Below are 18,159 nucleotides of genomic sequence, written 5' to 3'. Positions count from 1 at the left end.
TGGTGAGGAGGGAAGGGAGTGTATGAAACCCGCGGCTGGTCCAACTGCGGGCTGAGTCAGCTGAGCTCCTCGCCAGGCAGCAGTTTGCTCCGGGGTGGAGGCGACAGGGGACACCTCATTCTGCTGGAGATAATTCTTAAATACCCATAAACACAAGGGTTTCCCCCAAATGTGCTGAACCACGTAGGCAAGGCAGCTCATGAGCAAGGGACCGGCAGTTCTGGAGGAGGCTGTGGGATGTGTGTGCGCACACGCACCGTGTTGGCTGTCAAGATCTAGGGAATGAATTTCTTGGCAAAGCCTTTAGAAGTCTCTCCTCTTTTGCTGCTAATAAAACCACCCCGAACCCTCGCCAATAACAACAACAACAACAACAAAAATCGTCCTTTTTTTAAGATCAAGGTCTTCCTTAGTAAATAGAAAGTTAACCGGGAAGAGTTATTATACTCACCTCTGCGCTGAGCACAGAGCTGCGAGAGCAGAATTCCCCCTTCAGATGAGGAAGTTGTTCTTTAAAAATGCATTAGAGGGGGGGGAAAAAGGGAGTAAAAAAAAGATATAAAAATAAAATAAACATAGAAGAGAAAAAATGAAAGAAAAAAGATATAAGAAGAGAGGAAAAGCAAAAGAAAGGGGAAAAAAAGAAAAGGAAAAAATATACAAAAGGAAAAACATGAAGAAGAAGAAGAAGACGGCAGGAAAAAATAGAAGGGCGAGGGAAGTCCCTTGCCCGGGATTTTACCATAAAGACTGCGGTTGGGAAGTTATTCAAAGTCCTCTCTACAAAGGAAAGAAAAGGCTAAACTTGGGAAACTTCCTTTTCGGGGCTTTATTGTCGCCATTAGCCCGCCTGTCTAGACTTCAAACAACACCTTGTTTATCTGTAAACAGGAGCGGGCGCTGCTTGGGGCTGGCTGGTGGGGAGAAGATCAAGGGTGAGGGTCCCCTCGCTTATTATCCCCACCGCTCGTGATGTCAAGGTCAAACAACGCCTAGTCACGGTCAAGGGTAATACAGGAGTGACGTCACGGCCTGCTGACCTAACACCCAGCGAGCTGCGGGCAGAGCGCTAATGGATAGATAAGGAAAGGAAAGAGGAGCGAGCGACTCTCAGTGCCATTTCCGAACGGGAGTGTGAAGAAATAAGTGGGAAAAGGTAGAAATTCATTGGGTTTATGTATCACGGTCGAGGGAACTCGGCTTCCGCGCCCGCGGAAGATAAAGAGCCGTTCCTCGGATTTTTGCGTGCGTGAGTGCAATTTCTGGTTTAATTTCTTCTCCTCCAGGCAAGCGGCTCCTCCAAAGCTCCTGGAAGAGGGTGAGCAAATCACTTGAGTTATGGATTGTATTTTGCCTTTCAATCTGGAAAACAAAACTAAACCAACCCAAATCTACTGTGCCCGGGATCGGCAGGAAGGATTTATCTCAAAAATTAAGCGAGGATATTAGTTTTATCCAACCAGGCCCGAGAATGGGTTTTTTTTCACCCAAATCGTCGGGATTAAAGGGAGGACCAAGCGTCCGTGGGTGTGTGTAGAGGGAATGGGAAGGTCTGTTCGTCTCGGGTCCCCTTTTTGCCCCTCAGAGTCCAATCCTGACCTCGATCCGCCGCCATCTCCACCCGACTCCAACCCCGACGGCGGAGCCAAGACTCAGCCCCACCTCGGAGAGACTGAATCCCGAGGTCCTGAGCACGCTGGAGACGAGGTCACTCCTCCCCTGAGGTCTGCACCCCCGCTAAATCCCAACCGGCTCCTAAGCATCGCTTGTCCGTGCGCCTAGCCGGGTCTTGGCCTCTCCGCAGGGAGGATGGAGAGCTCGTGCGACACAGACAAAATAAAGATATCTTAAAATACTGTGGGATACAAGCCAGTGGCGGAAAAACGCCTGGTTCCGCGGTCTCGCCAGTATCTGCGAGGCAGGACCGTCAAAACCCCTCGATGCCCTGAGGTTCAAGGAATGAATTTCTTGCTTCTTCTCCGCTTTTGCGGTTGTATTCATTTTTTCCCCCCTTTTTTTCCCCCCTTCTCCTTTTTAACTCCTCCCAGAGGATTTGAAAGGGAGACCGACACCCAAACCGACATCCAGTCAGCCCTCTCCCCCTCTCACAAAATTAAACCGCAATTGATAAAAAACATTCGGAACGGGAAACTCTGTGAATAACTTGAGATGAATCACTCACATCCATTGAGAAAGAAATGTATTTATCTACATCTCCTCATTCCCTCTAATAATCCTCGCCCAACAACTTCTGGCTTAATGGGGTTTTTTTTAGGGGGATGTGTTTCCCCCAGAACTGGTGAAGTTCAGGTGCAGTGAGGAAGAAGAGAGCCACGGCGTGCGAGACGCTGGCTGTCGGGGTGTCGGATCTGGGCTTGTCTCGAGCTGCTCTCGGGCGTTGCGGTGTCTGCACAACACAGCAGGCTCGGGTTTGTTTTTAAGAAGAAGTGTCGATAGGTTTCTGGAAGCATTGCCATCATTTCCTAACTGAGCACTTGAAAAAAAGAAGAATTTAAATAAGTGAAAATTAAAACTCTACCGGTGCCTCCAAAGCACCGAAGTTTCCAAAGTCAAGTCGGGAAACACCATGAGATGAACGCCCCGGGATTCTCCACTCATCAGCCGCACACATGGAGAAATCAAGAGACTGGGGGTAGAAATCAAGAACCCCCTTTTTTTCCCCACCTCTCACCCTCAAAGAGACGGAGAGGCGGAAAGAGAGGACTCAGCCCCTGGTTCACTTCATCCCCAGGACCAGACAAAACTGTGTCCCACCTTTCCAGAGATCTGGGGAAGCATCCAAATCCATAGGAAGCGTTCCCGATATTTCTGGCGGTAGCGTGGGCTCCACTATGCACCTAATTTATACAGCTCTATGCACACACCAGCTCACACCACGCCTTATGGAACACCGAGGGTTGCACTTGCAGAGTTATAGATCTCTCAACGTTTGTGCATCTAACATACATACCACCTACCCTCCATTTCATAGAATAATGTAGAGGGTTACACTTGCAACTATATCTGGATATAACACGGGTATGTTGTTATATGTGGTATATTGTAAGCAACAGACCTACAGAGAGAGATACACAGATCATCCTAATACTCAGACTTAAATTAGAGCTCACCGTCATGTATATATACATATATATGTATAAAATACATATCTACACCGACGCCCAGATCATAAAAAGAAACGGGCACACACACGGTTATATGCACATGCTGTTATACACCCTTGTATAAATGTGGATATATCTATTTAATATATGTATTATACCAATTTTATATATACACACACGCTGATACAAGCTTGAACACCGACTGCATCTACACGGACACCAACGCTAATCCTTTCTTCATGTAGTTTTATATAGCTTGTGCCTGATCTATCTACCCCCTCACATAAATATATGCGAGCGCTCAATGCAAATTTAACCCACCATAACATTGTTTTAGGTCATATCCCTTTAAAAGGCGCTTTCCCCCCCCCCTCCCCTTTCCCCTCCCTTTTTGATCATTTAACGAGGTGATTAAATCTAGCAGATATTAAAGTAGATTGTAATCCGCCTATGGAAACAATTTCCTCTCTCGTATTTCCCTCCGAGCTGCCCGGCTGAGTCGGGGCCGCTTAAGATCCGCGGGTGCGGAGCCGGTAGGGCAGCGGCACTGAGTGGTTGGGAGATTTTGATCTGGGGCCGGAGCTGGAGTCAAATAGGTTTAGTGAAACACGTCCTTCGGGAAGGAACTGCAAGATTAGAAGCGTCGCCGGGAAGTCACCGCGTTTTCACCCGGGGTTGGGCGCGGGATGGAGGGAAAAAAGGTCAAAAAAATTAAAAGGGTGGGAAAATAATAAAAAGCGCTCAGTTGATTCAATTTCTTTTTCCTGCTTTTTACTCCCCATGGTAACAACCTTCCTTGGGGACACATATGTGTCCCTCGCATCATCCGGGGAGTCCCTTATTAAGCGGTTTCTGCCCAAATGTGCCGAATTTTCCCCTTTTTTCTCCCAATCTTTTCCCCGCGGAGGTTCCCGCTCGGGTGGTGTTTGTGGCCATGGGGAGAAGGAGGCAGCTGGAGGGAGGGGTGAGAGAGGCAGAGGGTTACAAAGAGGTGCACAAAGAGCCTCTCCTCGAGACAAAACAACAACCAAAAAAGGTGTTTATTTTTAAGAAATGTCATCTGCAGTCGGTACATATCGCCTGGACACCACAATATTATATACACATACAAGACATTTAAAAAAAGAAAACAAACCAAAACAAAAAAGGAGGTGTTTTACATATCCAAAGAACACTGTCGATAATTAGCCGGGTTAGAGAGGACAGAAACAAACCCCAAAGACAATATTGTGCATTTTCCATCTTGCCAGCGGAGAACAGACATTCCAGTTTTATGGCAGAGATAGAGAAACCCCCATGAGAACATACCCAAAATAGTCTCGAACGGCAACTCGCCTCCATCTGGGACTTCAAATCACTGGTTGGGGTGTTGAAGCGATCCCGAGCAATGGGTTTTTCTTCCCAGGTTAGCAGCTTTATTTCTTATTTTCGGTCCCTAGCGCCGAGAAAAGACGAAGCTGATGCAACTTGGCCATAGATTCTCCATACATTTACACATCGGTGGGTGAAATGGCCCGAGATAGGAAAGATTGGCGGGGAGGGGGGTGGGTGGGTGTCGGACTATACAGCGTTACAGGGTGACAGTCAGAGTTCATCTCTCCTTTAAGGTAACTACACTCTTAGCTTATTGTTATTTTCTCTTAAAAATATACACAGTTGAACCGTATCGATGGATATCTCAGCGCAAAACTGGGGTTTTCACAGTCAGAGCGGGGCAGGGGGATAAATCAAAGATGCGCTCGGTGGTGGTTTTGGGGGTAGATGCACATGTGGATGACGATTTATTAATTTCTTGCTCTTTTTTTCTTTAAATAATGACTTGGAATCAGCAGAGTCCCGATGACGTTATCATACAAACTACCAGATAAATATTGTACGCTTCTTGCTTCCTTTTCCTCGCTCTTTTTTTCCTCCAAAGTCACCCTCTGTCAGGTGGCGTGGAGATGCGCTGTCTTGGATTTGCTCACCACCTTCTTCTCCTTGACCCTCCGGTTCTGGAACCAGATTGTCACTTGTCGCTCGGACAGGTTGGTGGTGGCCGAAATCCTCCTCCTCTTCTCTTTGGTGATGAATTTGCTGGCCGCGTACTCCTTTTCCAACTCCTTCAGCTGGATTTTAGTGTAAGGGACCCTTTTTTTTCGGCCCCTCCGGTAGCTGCTGACTTCGGGTTGTAAGGGAACCACGTCTGGATTAAAGAGCAAAACAAAACAGGCAAACAAAACACATAAGGATGAGGGAAAAAATACGAGGTTACTGCATCCCGAGGCGCGGGGTGGGGATTTCTGCACGTCGGGGAGAGAAAGAAAAGGGGGTGGAAAGGAGGATAAAGAGTGGAGGAATGCTAGCGAAGAGAAAGGGGAAGAGAGAGAGAGACAAGAGAGGCAGAAAATGCATCCAGCGAGGGGAATAATGCTGTAATAACAGCAATAATAACACAATATCCATAATTCACGTGGTGAAAGCCTGTTTTTCTTGACAACACTGCCCAGGCTGATAAATAACGAACATCAAGTCAACCAGTGGACTAATGTGCGTGGATAATCAAAGAAACCTTCCAAGCAGATTATGGACAACACCTGGAGCTTCTCCCCTAATTATTTCTTTCCTCCCCCCTCTTTTCTTTCCCCCACAACAGCAAATCTCGGGGATTCCCGCAGATGCGTACCCCAGAATATAGAGCCCGGTGCAGAGACAAGTGCATCCCGTGCACCTTAGTCCCTTCCACTATCTTCGTGAAGCCCAGAAAGTCCCTCAGGGATGAAAGGGGGGTGGCAAAGGCAGCGAGAATAACCCCCCAGCCCTTCACCCTCCCCAAGTGGCTTTGGCGGGGGGTGAAGTGAGGGTGATGTTCTGTGCTTTGCAAAGGGGCTATGGGGAATGGGTTCAACAGGGATGCGAGGAGCACCCTCGCCCCTGCTCTGTCGTTACTAGAAGGGGGGAAGAAATCTGCTCCCAAGCTTTCGGGCAGCTCCAGCCCCGTGCCAGGGTAGGGGGATGAGCTTGGCTACGAAGCTCCTCACCGCAAAGGTGTGACACAGCTGGCTGGAGCAGGAAGATGGAGGCGAGCTCTCCTCGGCAGACAGCACAGCCCCAATTATGGCTGACAGGAGTTAATTGGGGAGCCCCTGGGTGAGCCTTGGGGGTGGCTGGTTCTTTTTGGCGGGGGGGGTGGGGGAGAATTAGGGGTGCTGAGAGTGGTTCGAGTCTCCTTCAGTGGATTTCACCGGAGTCGCAGGCGATGGGGAGAGAAAAAGAGGGGGGAGCTCCTCCAAATACAGCTTAAATGCGAGGACCCTCCCCGAAAAAAAACAACCCCACACACTCATCATGAAGTCAACAATGCACGGCCAAATTACCCCTCAAAAAAAAAGCTCCCGAGAAACCCGTCGTTCCTCTTTGTCCCGGAGAAGTCAAATAGATAAACCAGTGGTCACCCCACATTGCCCCCCCAAACGACTAACACGACCCGTCCTTTCCCTCCTCGTCTTTTATTGTGGTTACCCCCCACGAAGTGGGTTACCCCCATTTTCTTCCCCCCCTTCCCTCCCCCAGCGCTGGGACTGGAGGGCTGGAAGGAACCTAGAGAGAGGTACCGGGAGGCAGCACCTACCGTCACCTTCCTCCCCCCGCCGCCGTCGGGGCGCGGAGCCGACCGGGCCCGGTGGGATCAGGAGGGGAAGGGAAGGAGGGATTTGCTAAGCTGGAAGATGCTCCAAGGAGGAGTTTTTCCCTTCCCGGTTGCCTGTGGGCTGTCAATCGGGAAGGATGCCTGTCGATCCCCCCACCCCTCAGCCTGCCTCCTTCCCCTCCAAACAGATTCATTTGTCACTTGACACCTATTGCTATAATTGTATGTAATTGTGATATGATTTACTGTCCCAGACCCCGACGCTTCTCATTCGACTGAACCACTAGAAAAGGGAATTTTTATTCTCTTTTTCTTTGCGTTTCTAAGCTTTCTGCAGTTAGAGAAGCGGCAAGCAGTGGGGAAAATAAAGAGAAACGCACCGAGAGACGCTCTTTAGGTGAGGCAACAAGAGGGAGGAGAGAAGAAAGGGAAGAATTAAACGGCAAAGTTACTTTCCAAGCAAGCTCACGGCGTGTATTTTGATTCAGAAATGATTGCTTCACCTTCTTTTCCATACATGTTCATACACATTGCCTTGCACGGCAGGCATTCCAGAGCCATTTCTTTCCCTTTAATTGCATATACAATCTATCCGTGTATGTGTGTGTGTGTATATATATATATATATACATAGGCACACTCATCCACACACACACACATCCACACCTCCGGTGGAGCTGACGGGTTGGGAGGCGGGTGAACACGCCGGTTCCCGGAGCAGCCTACCTGGGAAAGGTGATTTCCAGAGGTGTGCAGACTGCGATTGCTCTTTGGAGCAGTACACTTGCCCATCCCAGCCATTAGAAAGAGCCCAGTGTTGGTAACCTTCCATGGGAAGCAAAGCGTCGTGTCTCGGTTCCGGGTGACCACTGAGCCCCGGTACCACCGACACGTCCAAATAGCCAGGGACCGCCTGGTAGGAGCTGGGAAAACCGGGATAAAAGGCGAATTCTTTGGCCCTCGACGGCAGCTCCTCGCCGGGCAGGGGCCCTCCGGCCTCGGGGTACTTCTCCCCGGGGTGGTAAGCGCAGGGTTTCTGCTGTAGGTTGACTCCGTGAGAGTGGGACAACCTGCAGCCGTAGTAGCCCCCACCGAAGGGATAACCATAGCCCAGCGCAGCGCTGGAAGCCGCCCCCGACGGACACTGCCGGGGGGGCTCGGCGGCCGCCAGCTCGGCGTACGCGGCTCCCTGGGGCGGCGGTGGGGGCGGTGGAGCGGTGGGCACGGCGAGTCCCGCGTGGGGCATCATCTCCCGGCAGTGTCCCAATCCTTCCATGCGGTTCTTCTCCCGCGGGGCGTCCTCGCAGCGGCAGGCGAGGCCGTCGGGCCAGCGCGGGGGGAGGCCGAGCGGTGCCGTCATGTCATGCCGCGCTGCTCCCGCCGTCGCCTCCTCCTCCTCCTTCTTCTCCTCCTCCTCCTCCTCCTCCTCCTCCTCCTCCTCCGCCGCCGCCGCCGCCTCCTCTTCCTCCTCCTCGGCCGCCGCCGCCGTCGGGGGAAGCTCCGCGCCGCGCCCCGCCGCCCCGCGACCCCCCCAACATATCGGCGCCGCGCGCGCATGCGCCCCCGCCGCCGCCGCCGCCGCTCCATTAAGAAATCCAGCGCGGCCACGCCCCCCCCCTCCCGCCGCCCCCCCCTCGAGCCCCGACGTGTCCTGCCCACGTGACCCCGCCGCCACCATCATTGGTCGGGTGCGTCACCCCCCCCCTCCGCCCCCCCAAATCCATTCCCCTCATTAAAGGCGATGGCGACTCCCCTTCATCCCCCCCCCCAACATCCCCATCTTCATCCTCCCCCCTCCCCCGCCGGTGTCCGCCCCGTCGGCACAAAGAGCCGCGCGTGGCCGAGTGTGTGTGTCTGTGAAGCTCTTTGCCCACGCGTGGAGGCTGAGGTGAGACCAAGCGTCTCCTCCTCCCGCGTGTCTCCACACCCCCAACCCCCTCCCAAAACATCATGTTTGGGGGGGGGGGGGGGCAACACGGGGCACAGATATTTCAGCGTGAGAGAAGGATGCTCTAAAGGATACAGCCGAGGAGCGGGAGGTGTACAAAGATCACCACCCACCCGTGATATTTCAAGGGCAAACGACGGACAACCAGACCACGATGCTTCGAGGGAGCAGCCGAAACACCATTCCACACTCCCTCCCCCTTTTTTTGGGGGGGAAGTGGAACCTGTTGATTGTTTTTTCCTTCACAAGGTGTCTCTCCCTCCTGAAAACGTGTCCAAAAAAGGCAAAAAAAGTCTGCTAGAACACTTCTCACTCCTCAATTTTCCTACCAACCCCCCCAAATAAGTTGATTTTCCCCTCCACTCGACACGAGGAGTGAGGCGGGTGTTGATGGTTGATATTTCAGTGATAAATATTTCAGTGGCAATATGGAGTGGGGACAAAATGGGGCGGGGGTGTCTGTGTGTATGTTTGTGTCTGTTGTTCCAGAGCGATTTCTGAGGGTTTGTGGAAATGGGAATTGGTTCGTAAACCTCGGCCCAGCCGACACGGACTGGGGAATAAAATACCCACCCAGAAAAATGGCAGGTTGGTGGTTGGGAAGGATAGGGATGGCGAGAAGCACGGAGTGGGGGCTCAAAGCCCTCGGGAAACCCCCTGGGGAGGAGTTATTAAGGGAAGGAGGAAGCTCAAAACTCTCCAGCATCCCAAAAAAAGAGAAATAGAGGAAAAAGTGGTGAAAACAACCCCTTTTTTATTGAGGAATTTGGTGCCTATGTGGAGGGAGGTGAGCTCTGCCCGTCCTGCGTTCCCTCCTTGCCCTTGCATTTTCTGGAGGGTGTCATGGGATGGGTAGTTCTCCGAGGGGACTTCTGAATGATCCCTGTCTGTCCCTGTCACCCTCCCCGTGGGGTGCGTATCCACTCGGGACACCCCTCCGTGCTGCGTGTGACCCATTCAAACCTCAAATCAGCCCTTGGTGCTGCTGATTTGGGGGATATTCCTCTCCTTTCCTCCCTCCGGGGCTCTTTGCCTCCCAGCTCTTGCAATTTGCTCTTCCACCCTCTTGCATTTTTTCCCAAGAGCAAAATGAAAGGGAAAAAAATCCCCAAAAGATGGGAAAAAGCAAGAAAAACAGCAGAAAACGCCTCAAATCCTGGAGATTGGGAGAGGCCGCCCGACAAAGGGCACCGGAGAGTTCTCCTTTAACCTTCCCTGCCTGTCTAGAGGGGAATTTTCAGCCTCTGAAGAGACATCGAAGTCCAAGTTCAAGGCGAAGGAGCCGAACCCGGTCCCCCTGAGCGTCGGGGATGGGTTTTGCACGGCCACGGCTCCAGGGGCACCTTCCGAGGACTCTGAACTGGGTGTGATAGTGGGATTGGAAAAAGCTGCAGTGGGTTGGAGTGGAGAGAAAGGGAAGTAACAGGAATGGAGTGAAATGAAGTAAAATGGAATAAAATAAAACAACATAAACCGATGTAAAATAGCATAAAATAACATCAATAACGATGATAAAAGCCATGCCGGCATCCTTTACATTCCACAGTGCCGTGGATCCATGCAGAAATCATCCAGGAGAAATATTCCCCACTGTCCTAAGAACCACATGGCTCGGAGAGGTGATGGAAGAAGCCGAGCAAGAAATGAAACGTAAATTAAAGCCGTGTGTCCGCTACGTCGGGGCAGGAGGGGGGGGGGATGTGTGAAGTGGGGAAGGGACAAGGGAAGCGGAACAACAGAGAAAAAGCCCCTTTCCTCGCAGCACTTTTTTCTTTCCCTTTTTTTTTCGCCTTTAATTTTTATGAAGTAGTTAACATTTTGTAGCATATGTCCGATCAGCGCGGCGTGGGAAGGGGATTAAATGTTAAAAATGTAAAGATTTATGGTAAGGGAGATAAAGGCGGAAGGAAGGAGGTGGGGGGGAGGTGGTGTGCGCAGCGCGGAGCGGGCAGCGGACAGGGCTCGGTGTCCAGGAGCTCGGGAATTCAAGGTGGAAGCCCCGAGGAAAGCAAACAGCATTGGAAGTGAAAAGAAATCCCAGCAAATTGCTCTGGCAGGTCTGGTGAAGGGCATTTCGGATTCGTGTGTAGGGGAAATGTTGCCTGAATGAAACGGTGGATTTTGTAGTTGGGTGTGTTAGGGTGGGTTGGATGAGGAAAATTGAGGGAGGGGTGGAGAAAAGGGAAAAGAGAAGGAAAAAGGAGAAAAGGAGAGAGTAAAATAAAAGACACCAAGAGAAAAAAGAGGAACCCCCCCCAACCCCAAGGAAATAAAAACAAAAGGGGGAAAAAATCCAAAACCAAGCAAGAGAAAAGGGGAAAAAAAAAACAAGAGAAGAAGAAAACAGGGGGGGGGGAAAGGTCTTTTTTTTTCCTAGATGTAACAGAAAAATCATATTTAAACCGTTGTTTTTCTGGGGAAGGGTCCGAAAAGGCAAGAGGAGGGTCGATGTGCAAAACATCTCCCAGCTGCGAAATGGAGGGTTTAATTTCCAAAATACTCTTCTTCTTTTTTTCCCCCTTTCCTTCCCGCCCCCCAATCATTTCTGTTCATTTCTCAGCTTTGAGGGTGGCTCTCCCCGCGATGGCGAGCGCATCGATGAACCCAAACCAGCGCAGGGATGTTTACACTTACCAAAATATGGAACCGCTTAGGAGAGTGGCACCCATAAACAAAAAATAGAAAGAGGGGAAGACGCAATTAGAAAGCAGAGCAGATGTGAGATCCGTTCGTTAGGTTGGGGGTGTATTTTTATAGCATTTCCCTCCCCAAGCTCCCTTCTTTTTTTTTTCCAGGCTATAATATTCCTCTGCTTCTGCCTTGATAGAAAAAGGCTGGCAGAGTCTGCACCACTCTCACATCATCCCCCCTTCACCGTCTTTCCAAGATCATCATTTTTTTCCAAATTAGAGAACTAAGAGGGAAAACGGAACAATACCAAATGATATTGGCTTATGATTTCCCTTTTTTCTCATCCCCCTGACGTCTCCAGGCTTACAGATTCCTCGGGAAAAGGTTTTCTGCCGATACTTCTATGGGGAATGAATCTCTCTCCGGCTGCCAGCGGGCTCCGAGAAGAAAGAGGCTGAATTTCCTTCTAAAGACAAGTATAGCTTTGTCTGGTTCTCTTTCTCTTCCACCTTAGAGACAGATACTGTGAAAAAAAATCGGTGTATTTCTTTCTTTCATTTAATCCTGCTGGAAAGCAAGAGAGAAACTGATTCATCTTGTCCATGGGGGGGAAAAAAAACACCCCAAACTATACATATAGCTCCTTCTGCTTTGCAAAACTGCGTTATTTCTCATTACCTTGCCTCCAATACTTTAGCTGAGGGTTTTTAAGGCTGTTTTCTACCTCCTCGCCTTTAAATTAGCCATTTTTTTAATTGTCACTCTTGTCTTTAAAAAAACCCCCACATCAAACCCACATCACAACACGTAAACTGGGGGCTGAACACAGTTTTGCAGGTGAACGAGCGTTTGCAGACGGAGGCGTTGAGGTTGTCAAGACGTTGCTTGCTCCAAAGCTAATTGGACTGGTAGATATTAAAGATAAACTCTCAAAGAGAAGGATTTCGGCCCCAAATGTGCGGAGGTAATTGGTGCTCTGAAAACAGGGATGTGTCTGTGGCCAAACACCTCGAGAGCACGTTCGTGCTCGGCACCGCTTCCCCGGGCCAGGGAAAGAGCAGCCAAAATCAAACTCATCAGCTGCGGAATTTTATCATAAAATCCTTATTTTATTACCCACATATCCTGGAGGAGGAGGAAAAAAAAGGAGGTTGGATAAGAATAAAGAAAAAAGGGCAAATCCTTCATTTCAGTGAGGGAATAGAGAATAATCCACCGCAAATCTGTGGCACAAGAGCATTTTCCTTTTTTAATGTCCTTCCCCCCACCTCTTTTTTTACCCCTTTTTATTTGCTCATTATTGTCCGAACAACTTAGAAATCCCCTCTCGACATACCATTTTTCTGAAGGAAAAACCCCAATTTGTGGCTCTTCCCACCTCACACACAAAAGAAAATGGCCAAGGTAAGGAGGTTTATTGAAGGAAAATGGGCTCTAGTGTGTGAACCACGGTGCACCACACAGAAAAATCTCTACCTAGATTTGGAAAGAAAAGTCATTTTCCCCTTTTTTTAGGAGAGAGGGGAGTGGGGTGCGGATAGGAAGGGAATTTTAGCTTTTTTGCCCTCAGGGAAATTAGAACCCACGGTCTGTGAAAGTCTGAGATCAACATCCATTTTTCCCACTGGAGCACCAATTTAGCGAAGAAACTATTCCACTAAATCTCATATTCTTGCAGAGGAATCCAAGGAAAGCTTTCCCAGGCTTTGTTCAAAATATGCTTTGGATAAATAAAAGCCAAAACTAACTCCTTTTCCCAAACTTTGCGTGCCTTTTAATTTCATTTTTTTAAAGAAAAACAAATCCTACCATCCCTGGTTCATCTCCTTACTGAATTAGCACAAGCAGGGAGGTTGTGGTCAAGCCTTTAGCAGCATTCTTGCAAAAGCAATGCTCGGAAAAGAAGATTTAATATAGTCTTTTCCTTGACGTGTTGCACCCAAAAGAGATTACACCCAAAAAGACACCAATTTCCCCCCCAAATCCACACATTGGAGATGTTTATATGGGGGATAGGAAAAAAAATCAGCTACAACCCCCTGTCTAGTGTTCAATTTAAACGCTTTTAGATGGAAAGGGGGAGAGGAGGAGAGATGCATCGAGGACGGAAAGGCACTATCGGGTTACTTCCCCCCTTCTCCCCCCTCCCCGGGCTGGATCAAACCCTCTCGGGTGGTGTCAGACGGGGAATTGAGCCTGACCCGAGACGATCCGGCTTTTCTCCTTCCTAACCTGTCAGATTCCTGCAACCTGTTTGGAGTGGATCCACCCCGGGGCTCTTATTTTTTTTGCTCAGACTTTTCCTTGAGTTTTTTTTTCCCCGATTGCCATCGACGAGGCGCTGCCAGCCCAACTCGCCTCCAGCAACACCCTCCCCACCTCCAGCATCCCTCCAGCTTGGGAGGAGGGTTCCTCAGCCTTGAAGATGGGGTATTGGTGTGTGTTTTGCTTTGGCTTCCCCGAGTTTTGCTATCCAGAAAGAGCTGGGAGGGGGGAAAGAAATAGATGTAGATACATCAAATCCCTCCCCTCTCCCCAAGGCAGGGCCCGAAGTGGACTTGCAAAGCTAAACCTCTTCGCCACTGACTTTATTACCGTGTTTTATCCTTTTTCTCCCTCCCCTCCCCAAAAAAAGCCCCGTGCTAAAGTTGAGAAGAAAGGGATAAATACCTCTTGGCCCCACCGATCCGAACATCACCCCAGGGGTGACAACGTGGGGACGTGGCAGCTTGTCGGGGGGCTCCCAAAATTCCGCAGCCCCTTTTCTCTCTCCCATCTCGCCTCCTCTTCGAGCCGCGACAACACGTTTTGAGGCAAATAAGGGCGCTTTTTTTCTCGTCTTTCTTTTTTCTTTTTTACAGCCCCTGCGGAATGTCCCAGCTCTTGGCAATTCCCCTCCGTTAATTATTGTTATTATTTCCACTCCAACCCGGTGCAATAGGTACTTCTTGACTCAAGGATTCAGAGACAGACAAATAAAATATCTGCCTCAATTTAGGGCCCCTGTCTGGTCGGAAGTCCAAGTTCAATTCCAAGTTAAAACAGGAGGTCGCCTGAAGCACTGACAAAAGAAAAGGGGGCCATTTGGTCCTGCTGGTGTCAACAAAGTGGTATCTCGAGAGCGTTAATTAGCGCTTCTCATCATCTTTGCCTTCATATTCTCTGGGAGAGAAAAAGGGAGAGGAGTCGGGGCTGCTCAGGTGCTTTACAGCCTTGGATGAGGCTTTATTCCCGTCCTCCCCCAATATAATTTTATTTCTTTACTTGTAAGTGCTCTAAAACACAAAGGCTCTTTTTTCCTCCCCCCTTCTTCTTCTTGGCTGTGGGATTGCAACTATCCGGGGTTATTTTCTTCCCCATCTCCTGGTACAGAATTAGCTCAAGATGCGTTTGGAAGGACGGAGACTGACACCAGGCCAATGTAAGAAACCTTCTTTCTTTGTTTTTTTTATTCTCCAAAATGAGTCAGTACCGGTTCTATGTGAGCTCAAGGCTCTTTCTCACTTTCTCCTACCCAAACTATCGACTTCTTGGTCCACTTGACGTCCAAATATTTCATTTCTCAGAGCTGCTTGGAGGGACTGAAAGGGAAGAGCCGCAGCACTTTGCCAAGTTGATTTAAATTTGCAGAAGCGAAACACTGAAGAGTTTCATTTCATTTCCACGGGTAGAAGCTGAACTTAAACGAACTTTTTTTTCCCCCTCCCAATAAGGGGATTAGCGTATATTAAATCGAGAAGTAGAAAAGATGAATAGGCACACCCGGTGCCCACTCGTTCGTGTTGAGGGTAAAAGCGACGCAGTCTCTAGTTCTAGTGATGGGAGACGTTACTCTCCATGGAAAACCTGGCATTTATTAGGCATTAGCTAGGGAAAGTATGTCTGCAATAAGCAAAGAAGCAAGAAAAGGGGGGGGGGGGGGGGGAACCCAACTCAGTGTTTCTCTTTGAAACATTTTTTGTTGTAACCGGAGGGATCTCAGTCTGCTGCAAAAAATGAGTCTCTGAGTTTGAAAGAATTGCTGAGGGGAATAAAGCGATACACGACTCTACCTTGAAATGGCTGAAATGGCTGTTTTCCCCCCAAACATGTGCGAGTTGTGCCTCTTTGCTTTTTTTTCCCCCTAGGATCTTTATCCTCCTGGAAGTACCATCCAGACATAATGATCTGGATTCTCAACCAGCAGCAGGACTGTGCCTCCAGCTCAGGTATGGGTCTTTATCCTCCACAGCAACTAGTAACACTGATTTCATCTTAATACTCCGCGTCTATCCTTAATGCCGTGAACCGGAGGAAATCCTTCTTTCATGAAGCACAAAGATGAATTTGGGGTTAAAGCTGGACTAAAAAAAGCCCTGGAAGGACATGGGCAGAGTTGCTGCCTTTCCAGTCCTGCTCCCTACGCTGCTTTGGGCTCACTCAAAGCACTGACAGAACTTCGGCACCGACAAGATGCGTTTTAATTTTGCACTCGCTGGAAAGGGTTGAAAAAATAAGGTTTTTTTCTCCATTATTGGCCAAAAAAACCCTCAGTTTTCCCCCTCTCTGTCCTCCAAGGCTTCCTTATGCTCCCGCATGCCACGAGTGACCTGCACGGGACTTTTCCCCAAAAAACATGTGGAAAAACCCCCACTCCTCGTATTGGATTTTTTTTTCCCTCCTCGAGAATGTGTCTTTTTGAAGTCGAATCTCCCCCCTCGCATATCGGTTTTTGCATTGTTACACTGAGGCTTTTTGGTGCTAAACGGCCAGTGCGTGAGGCAGAGTCTTCCTCGGGGACAGCTACAAATGAGTAGGAAGGACAGGAGCGAAGGGATAGAGGCTGGGGGGATTGCGTCTGCTGAGCTGGGGGAAAACAGTTAAATCGAGATAGATGGATAAAATTTTGCTCTTGGGGACCTTTAAGTTAAAAAAAAATCCAAAGAAATGGTGGGTTTTTTTCCCCCCCGATATAGTGTGTGTTGGGGTGAGGATTCATCCTGCCCTGTGGGCTGGGTAGAGGGCTGGAGGGGAAAGTTAGACCAAAATTGATTTGGTTTTGTCCCTATTATGTTCATTTTTGAGGTTGTAAGAGGTTTGATATTTAGGTATAAGCCTCATTTGCCCGATGCGGTCAAATTTCTGCACGGGAATTTTGGTGGTGGGGTGATGCTGGTCGGAGTCTCCAGTCCAGGGTCCTCCCCGCCTCCAAGTTTCCATTGCTTTAGGGCTGCTAGACCCGAGTGGGCACCCACTTGGAGACAGGCACTTAGGGACTGACTGAGCTGAGAGTCCTCTCTGGCTTCCGAGGTCGGGGGATGTTGTCTCTCACTCCCCTGGGACAGAGGACTGGGAAGGAAAGGCTTTTTCCGCACCTCTTTTCCCCACTCCACAAAGCCGCAGCGCACTTTGGAGGGAGGGAGAAGGAGAAGAGATCCCCCGACTACGGGTTGTTGCTCCCCAAATTATTGCTGAAAGTCCGTACAAAAAGCAAAACTCATTTACTCAAAGTGCTCTGTTGCAGGGTGTTGTTTAGGTAACACTGGGAGGCGAGCAGAATCTATAAGTCCCTCCGTCCCCTCACCCTTCTATGTCTCCATCCTTCCATCCCTCTGTTCTTCCCTCCATCCATATATCTATCTCTCCATCTAACTAAGCGTTCCTATCCCCTATACCGATTATATACCATATATTCACCCAGAACACTCCCTTCCAGTCTTCCTGACCCCTGGTGACGTCTGTTTCCATGTGTCTATCCAGAAAACAAAGTAAAATAAAGCTTCCAGCGCTGCCTGGGAAGGATGCTGAAGCCCTCCGAGACACCTCACGTTTTACTTACTTTGCAATTGAATTAATTTTAGCTTTTGCTAAAAAAAGAAAGCCAAACCAAACCGACCAAACAACTCCTAAACCAGCCCCTTATCAAATCTTTCTGTCAAATAATTGCAGATATCATGAATCCTACTTTTTCTTCCCAAAACTCCTTTTGAAAGCCCGATGGCAGGCTGCGTCTTTTCAACGAAGAATATCTAATTATGTCCTTTAAATATTGACCCGCACGGGGATATTTGAGCTCCTCAAGTCCTTGAGACAAATATTTCCCCCTCTCTTCCTCCTTGCAGGTCAAGCAGAGAACCAAAGCACTCCCAACACGCTATCAAGGCTTTACTTCTGGAGCTAAATCACTCCAAAATAGTCACCAGGTGAGAAATTAAAGGCAGAGAAATGGGGGATTGAATTGAGATTTTGGTATTTCGGCACGAGGTGAGAACTCGAGGCAGCTCTTGGGAGTGTGTTGGCGATGGGAAAGAAAGTGGTTGGGTGGCTTCTGTGGGGATTACCCCATTTCATATGAACTTGACGTAATATCAGATTGTTATCTGTAAATGCACCTTGTGAGTTGGAGACCTCCTCGAGCTATTTACGGGAAAATAACCCGTAAAATTTCTGCTGGGGACCGGTCTCCTCCGATTTCTTCTCCTCACGACTCCTGGTAAACAACACCTGAGGGTGAAATGATCGACCTTTGGAAAAATCCCTCTGATAAAACCACGTTTTATCTTCGCAGATCAACAGAATCACTCCCCCTCAGAAACACAGAAAACCTGTTCTTGGATGTTCAAACAAAAAATGCATCTAAGTTTTGTGAAAGAAAGAGATTTTCCCTGGGTGTCTTCCCCGCTACTGCTTTGGCATCTTCCTTCAATTAATTCCCCTCTTTCTTTCCTCTCCCTCCTTGAGAAATAGCGAAAAATAACGGGGAGGAAGAGATTTTTTTCCCCCCCTTCCCGATATTTTCTGTCTAAAATAATGGACAACACTTCCCTTGCTATTTTGCAAAGCTCACG

General features: G+C 49.1%; 1 protein-coding gene across 1 annotated transcript; it reads right to left on the bottom strand.

The window, feature by feature from the left end:
• Positions 1-5,053: 5,053 nt before the first annotated feature.
• HOXC13 (homeobox C13) lies at positions 5,054-8,113 on the bottom strand. The gene is made up of 2 exons (XM_010210541.2): positions 7,480-8,113; positions 5,054-5,310 (listed from the first exon to the last, which is right to left on the bottom strand). The coding sequence occupies exons 1-2, from the start codon at positions 8,111-8,113 to the stop codon at positions 5,054-5,056; spliced, it is 891 nt and encodes a 296-aa protein (XP_010208843.2).
• Positions 8,114-18,159: the final 10,046 nt, after the last annotated feature.

Source organism: Colius striatus, chromosome 26 (assembly GCF_028858725.1).
Source record: "Colius striatus isolate bColStr4 chromosome 26, bColStr4.1.hap1, whole genome shotgun sequence".
Lineage (NCBI taxonomy): Eukaryota > Metazoa > Chordata > Aves > Coliiformes > Coliidae > Colius > Colius striatus.
Note: the sequence above shows the minus strand (reverse complement) of the source record. Positions and strands in the feature narration are given on the sequence as shown.

Coding starts and splice junctions, on each gene's coding strand:
- HOXC13 (XM_010210541.2), bottom strand. CDS start 8,113: ATGACGGCACCGCTCGGCCTCCCCCCGCGCTGGCCCGACGGCCTCGCC. Junction 5,311..7,479: donor CTGGAAATCACCTTTCCCAG/GTAGGCTGCTCC, acceptor TCTTTAATCCAG/ACGTGGTTCCCTTACAACCC.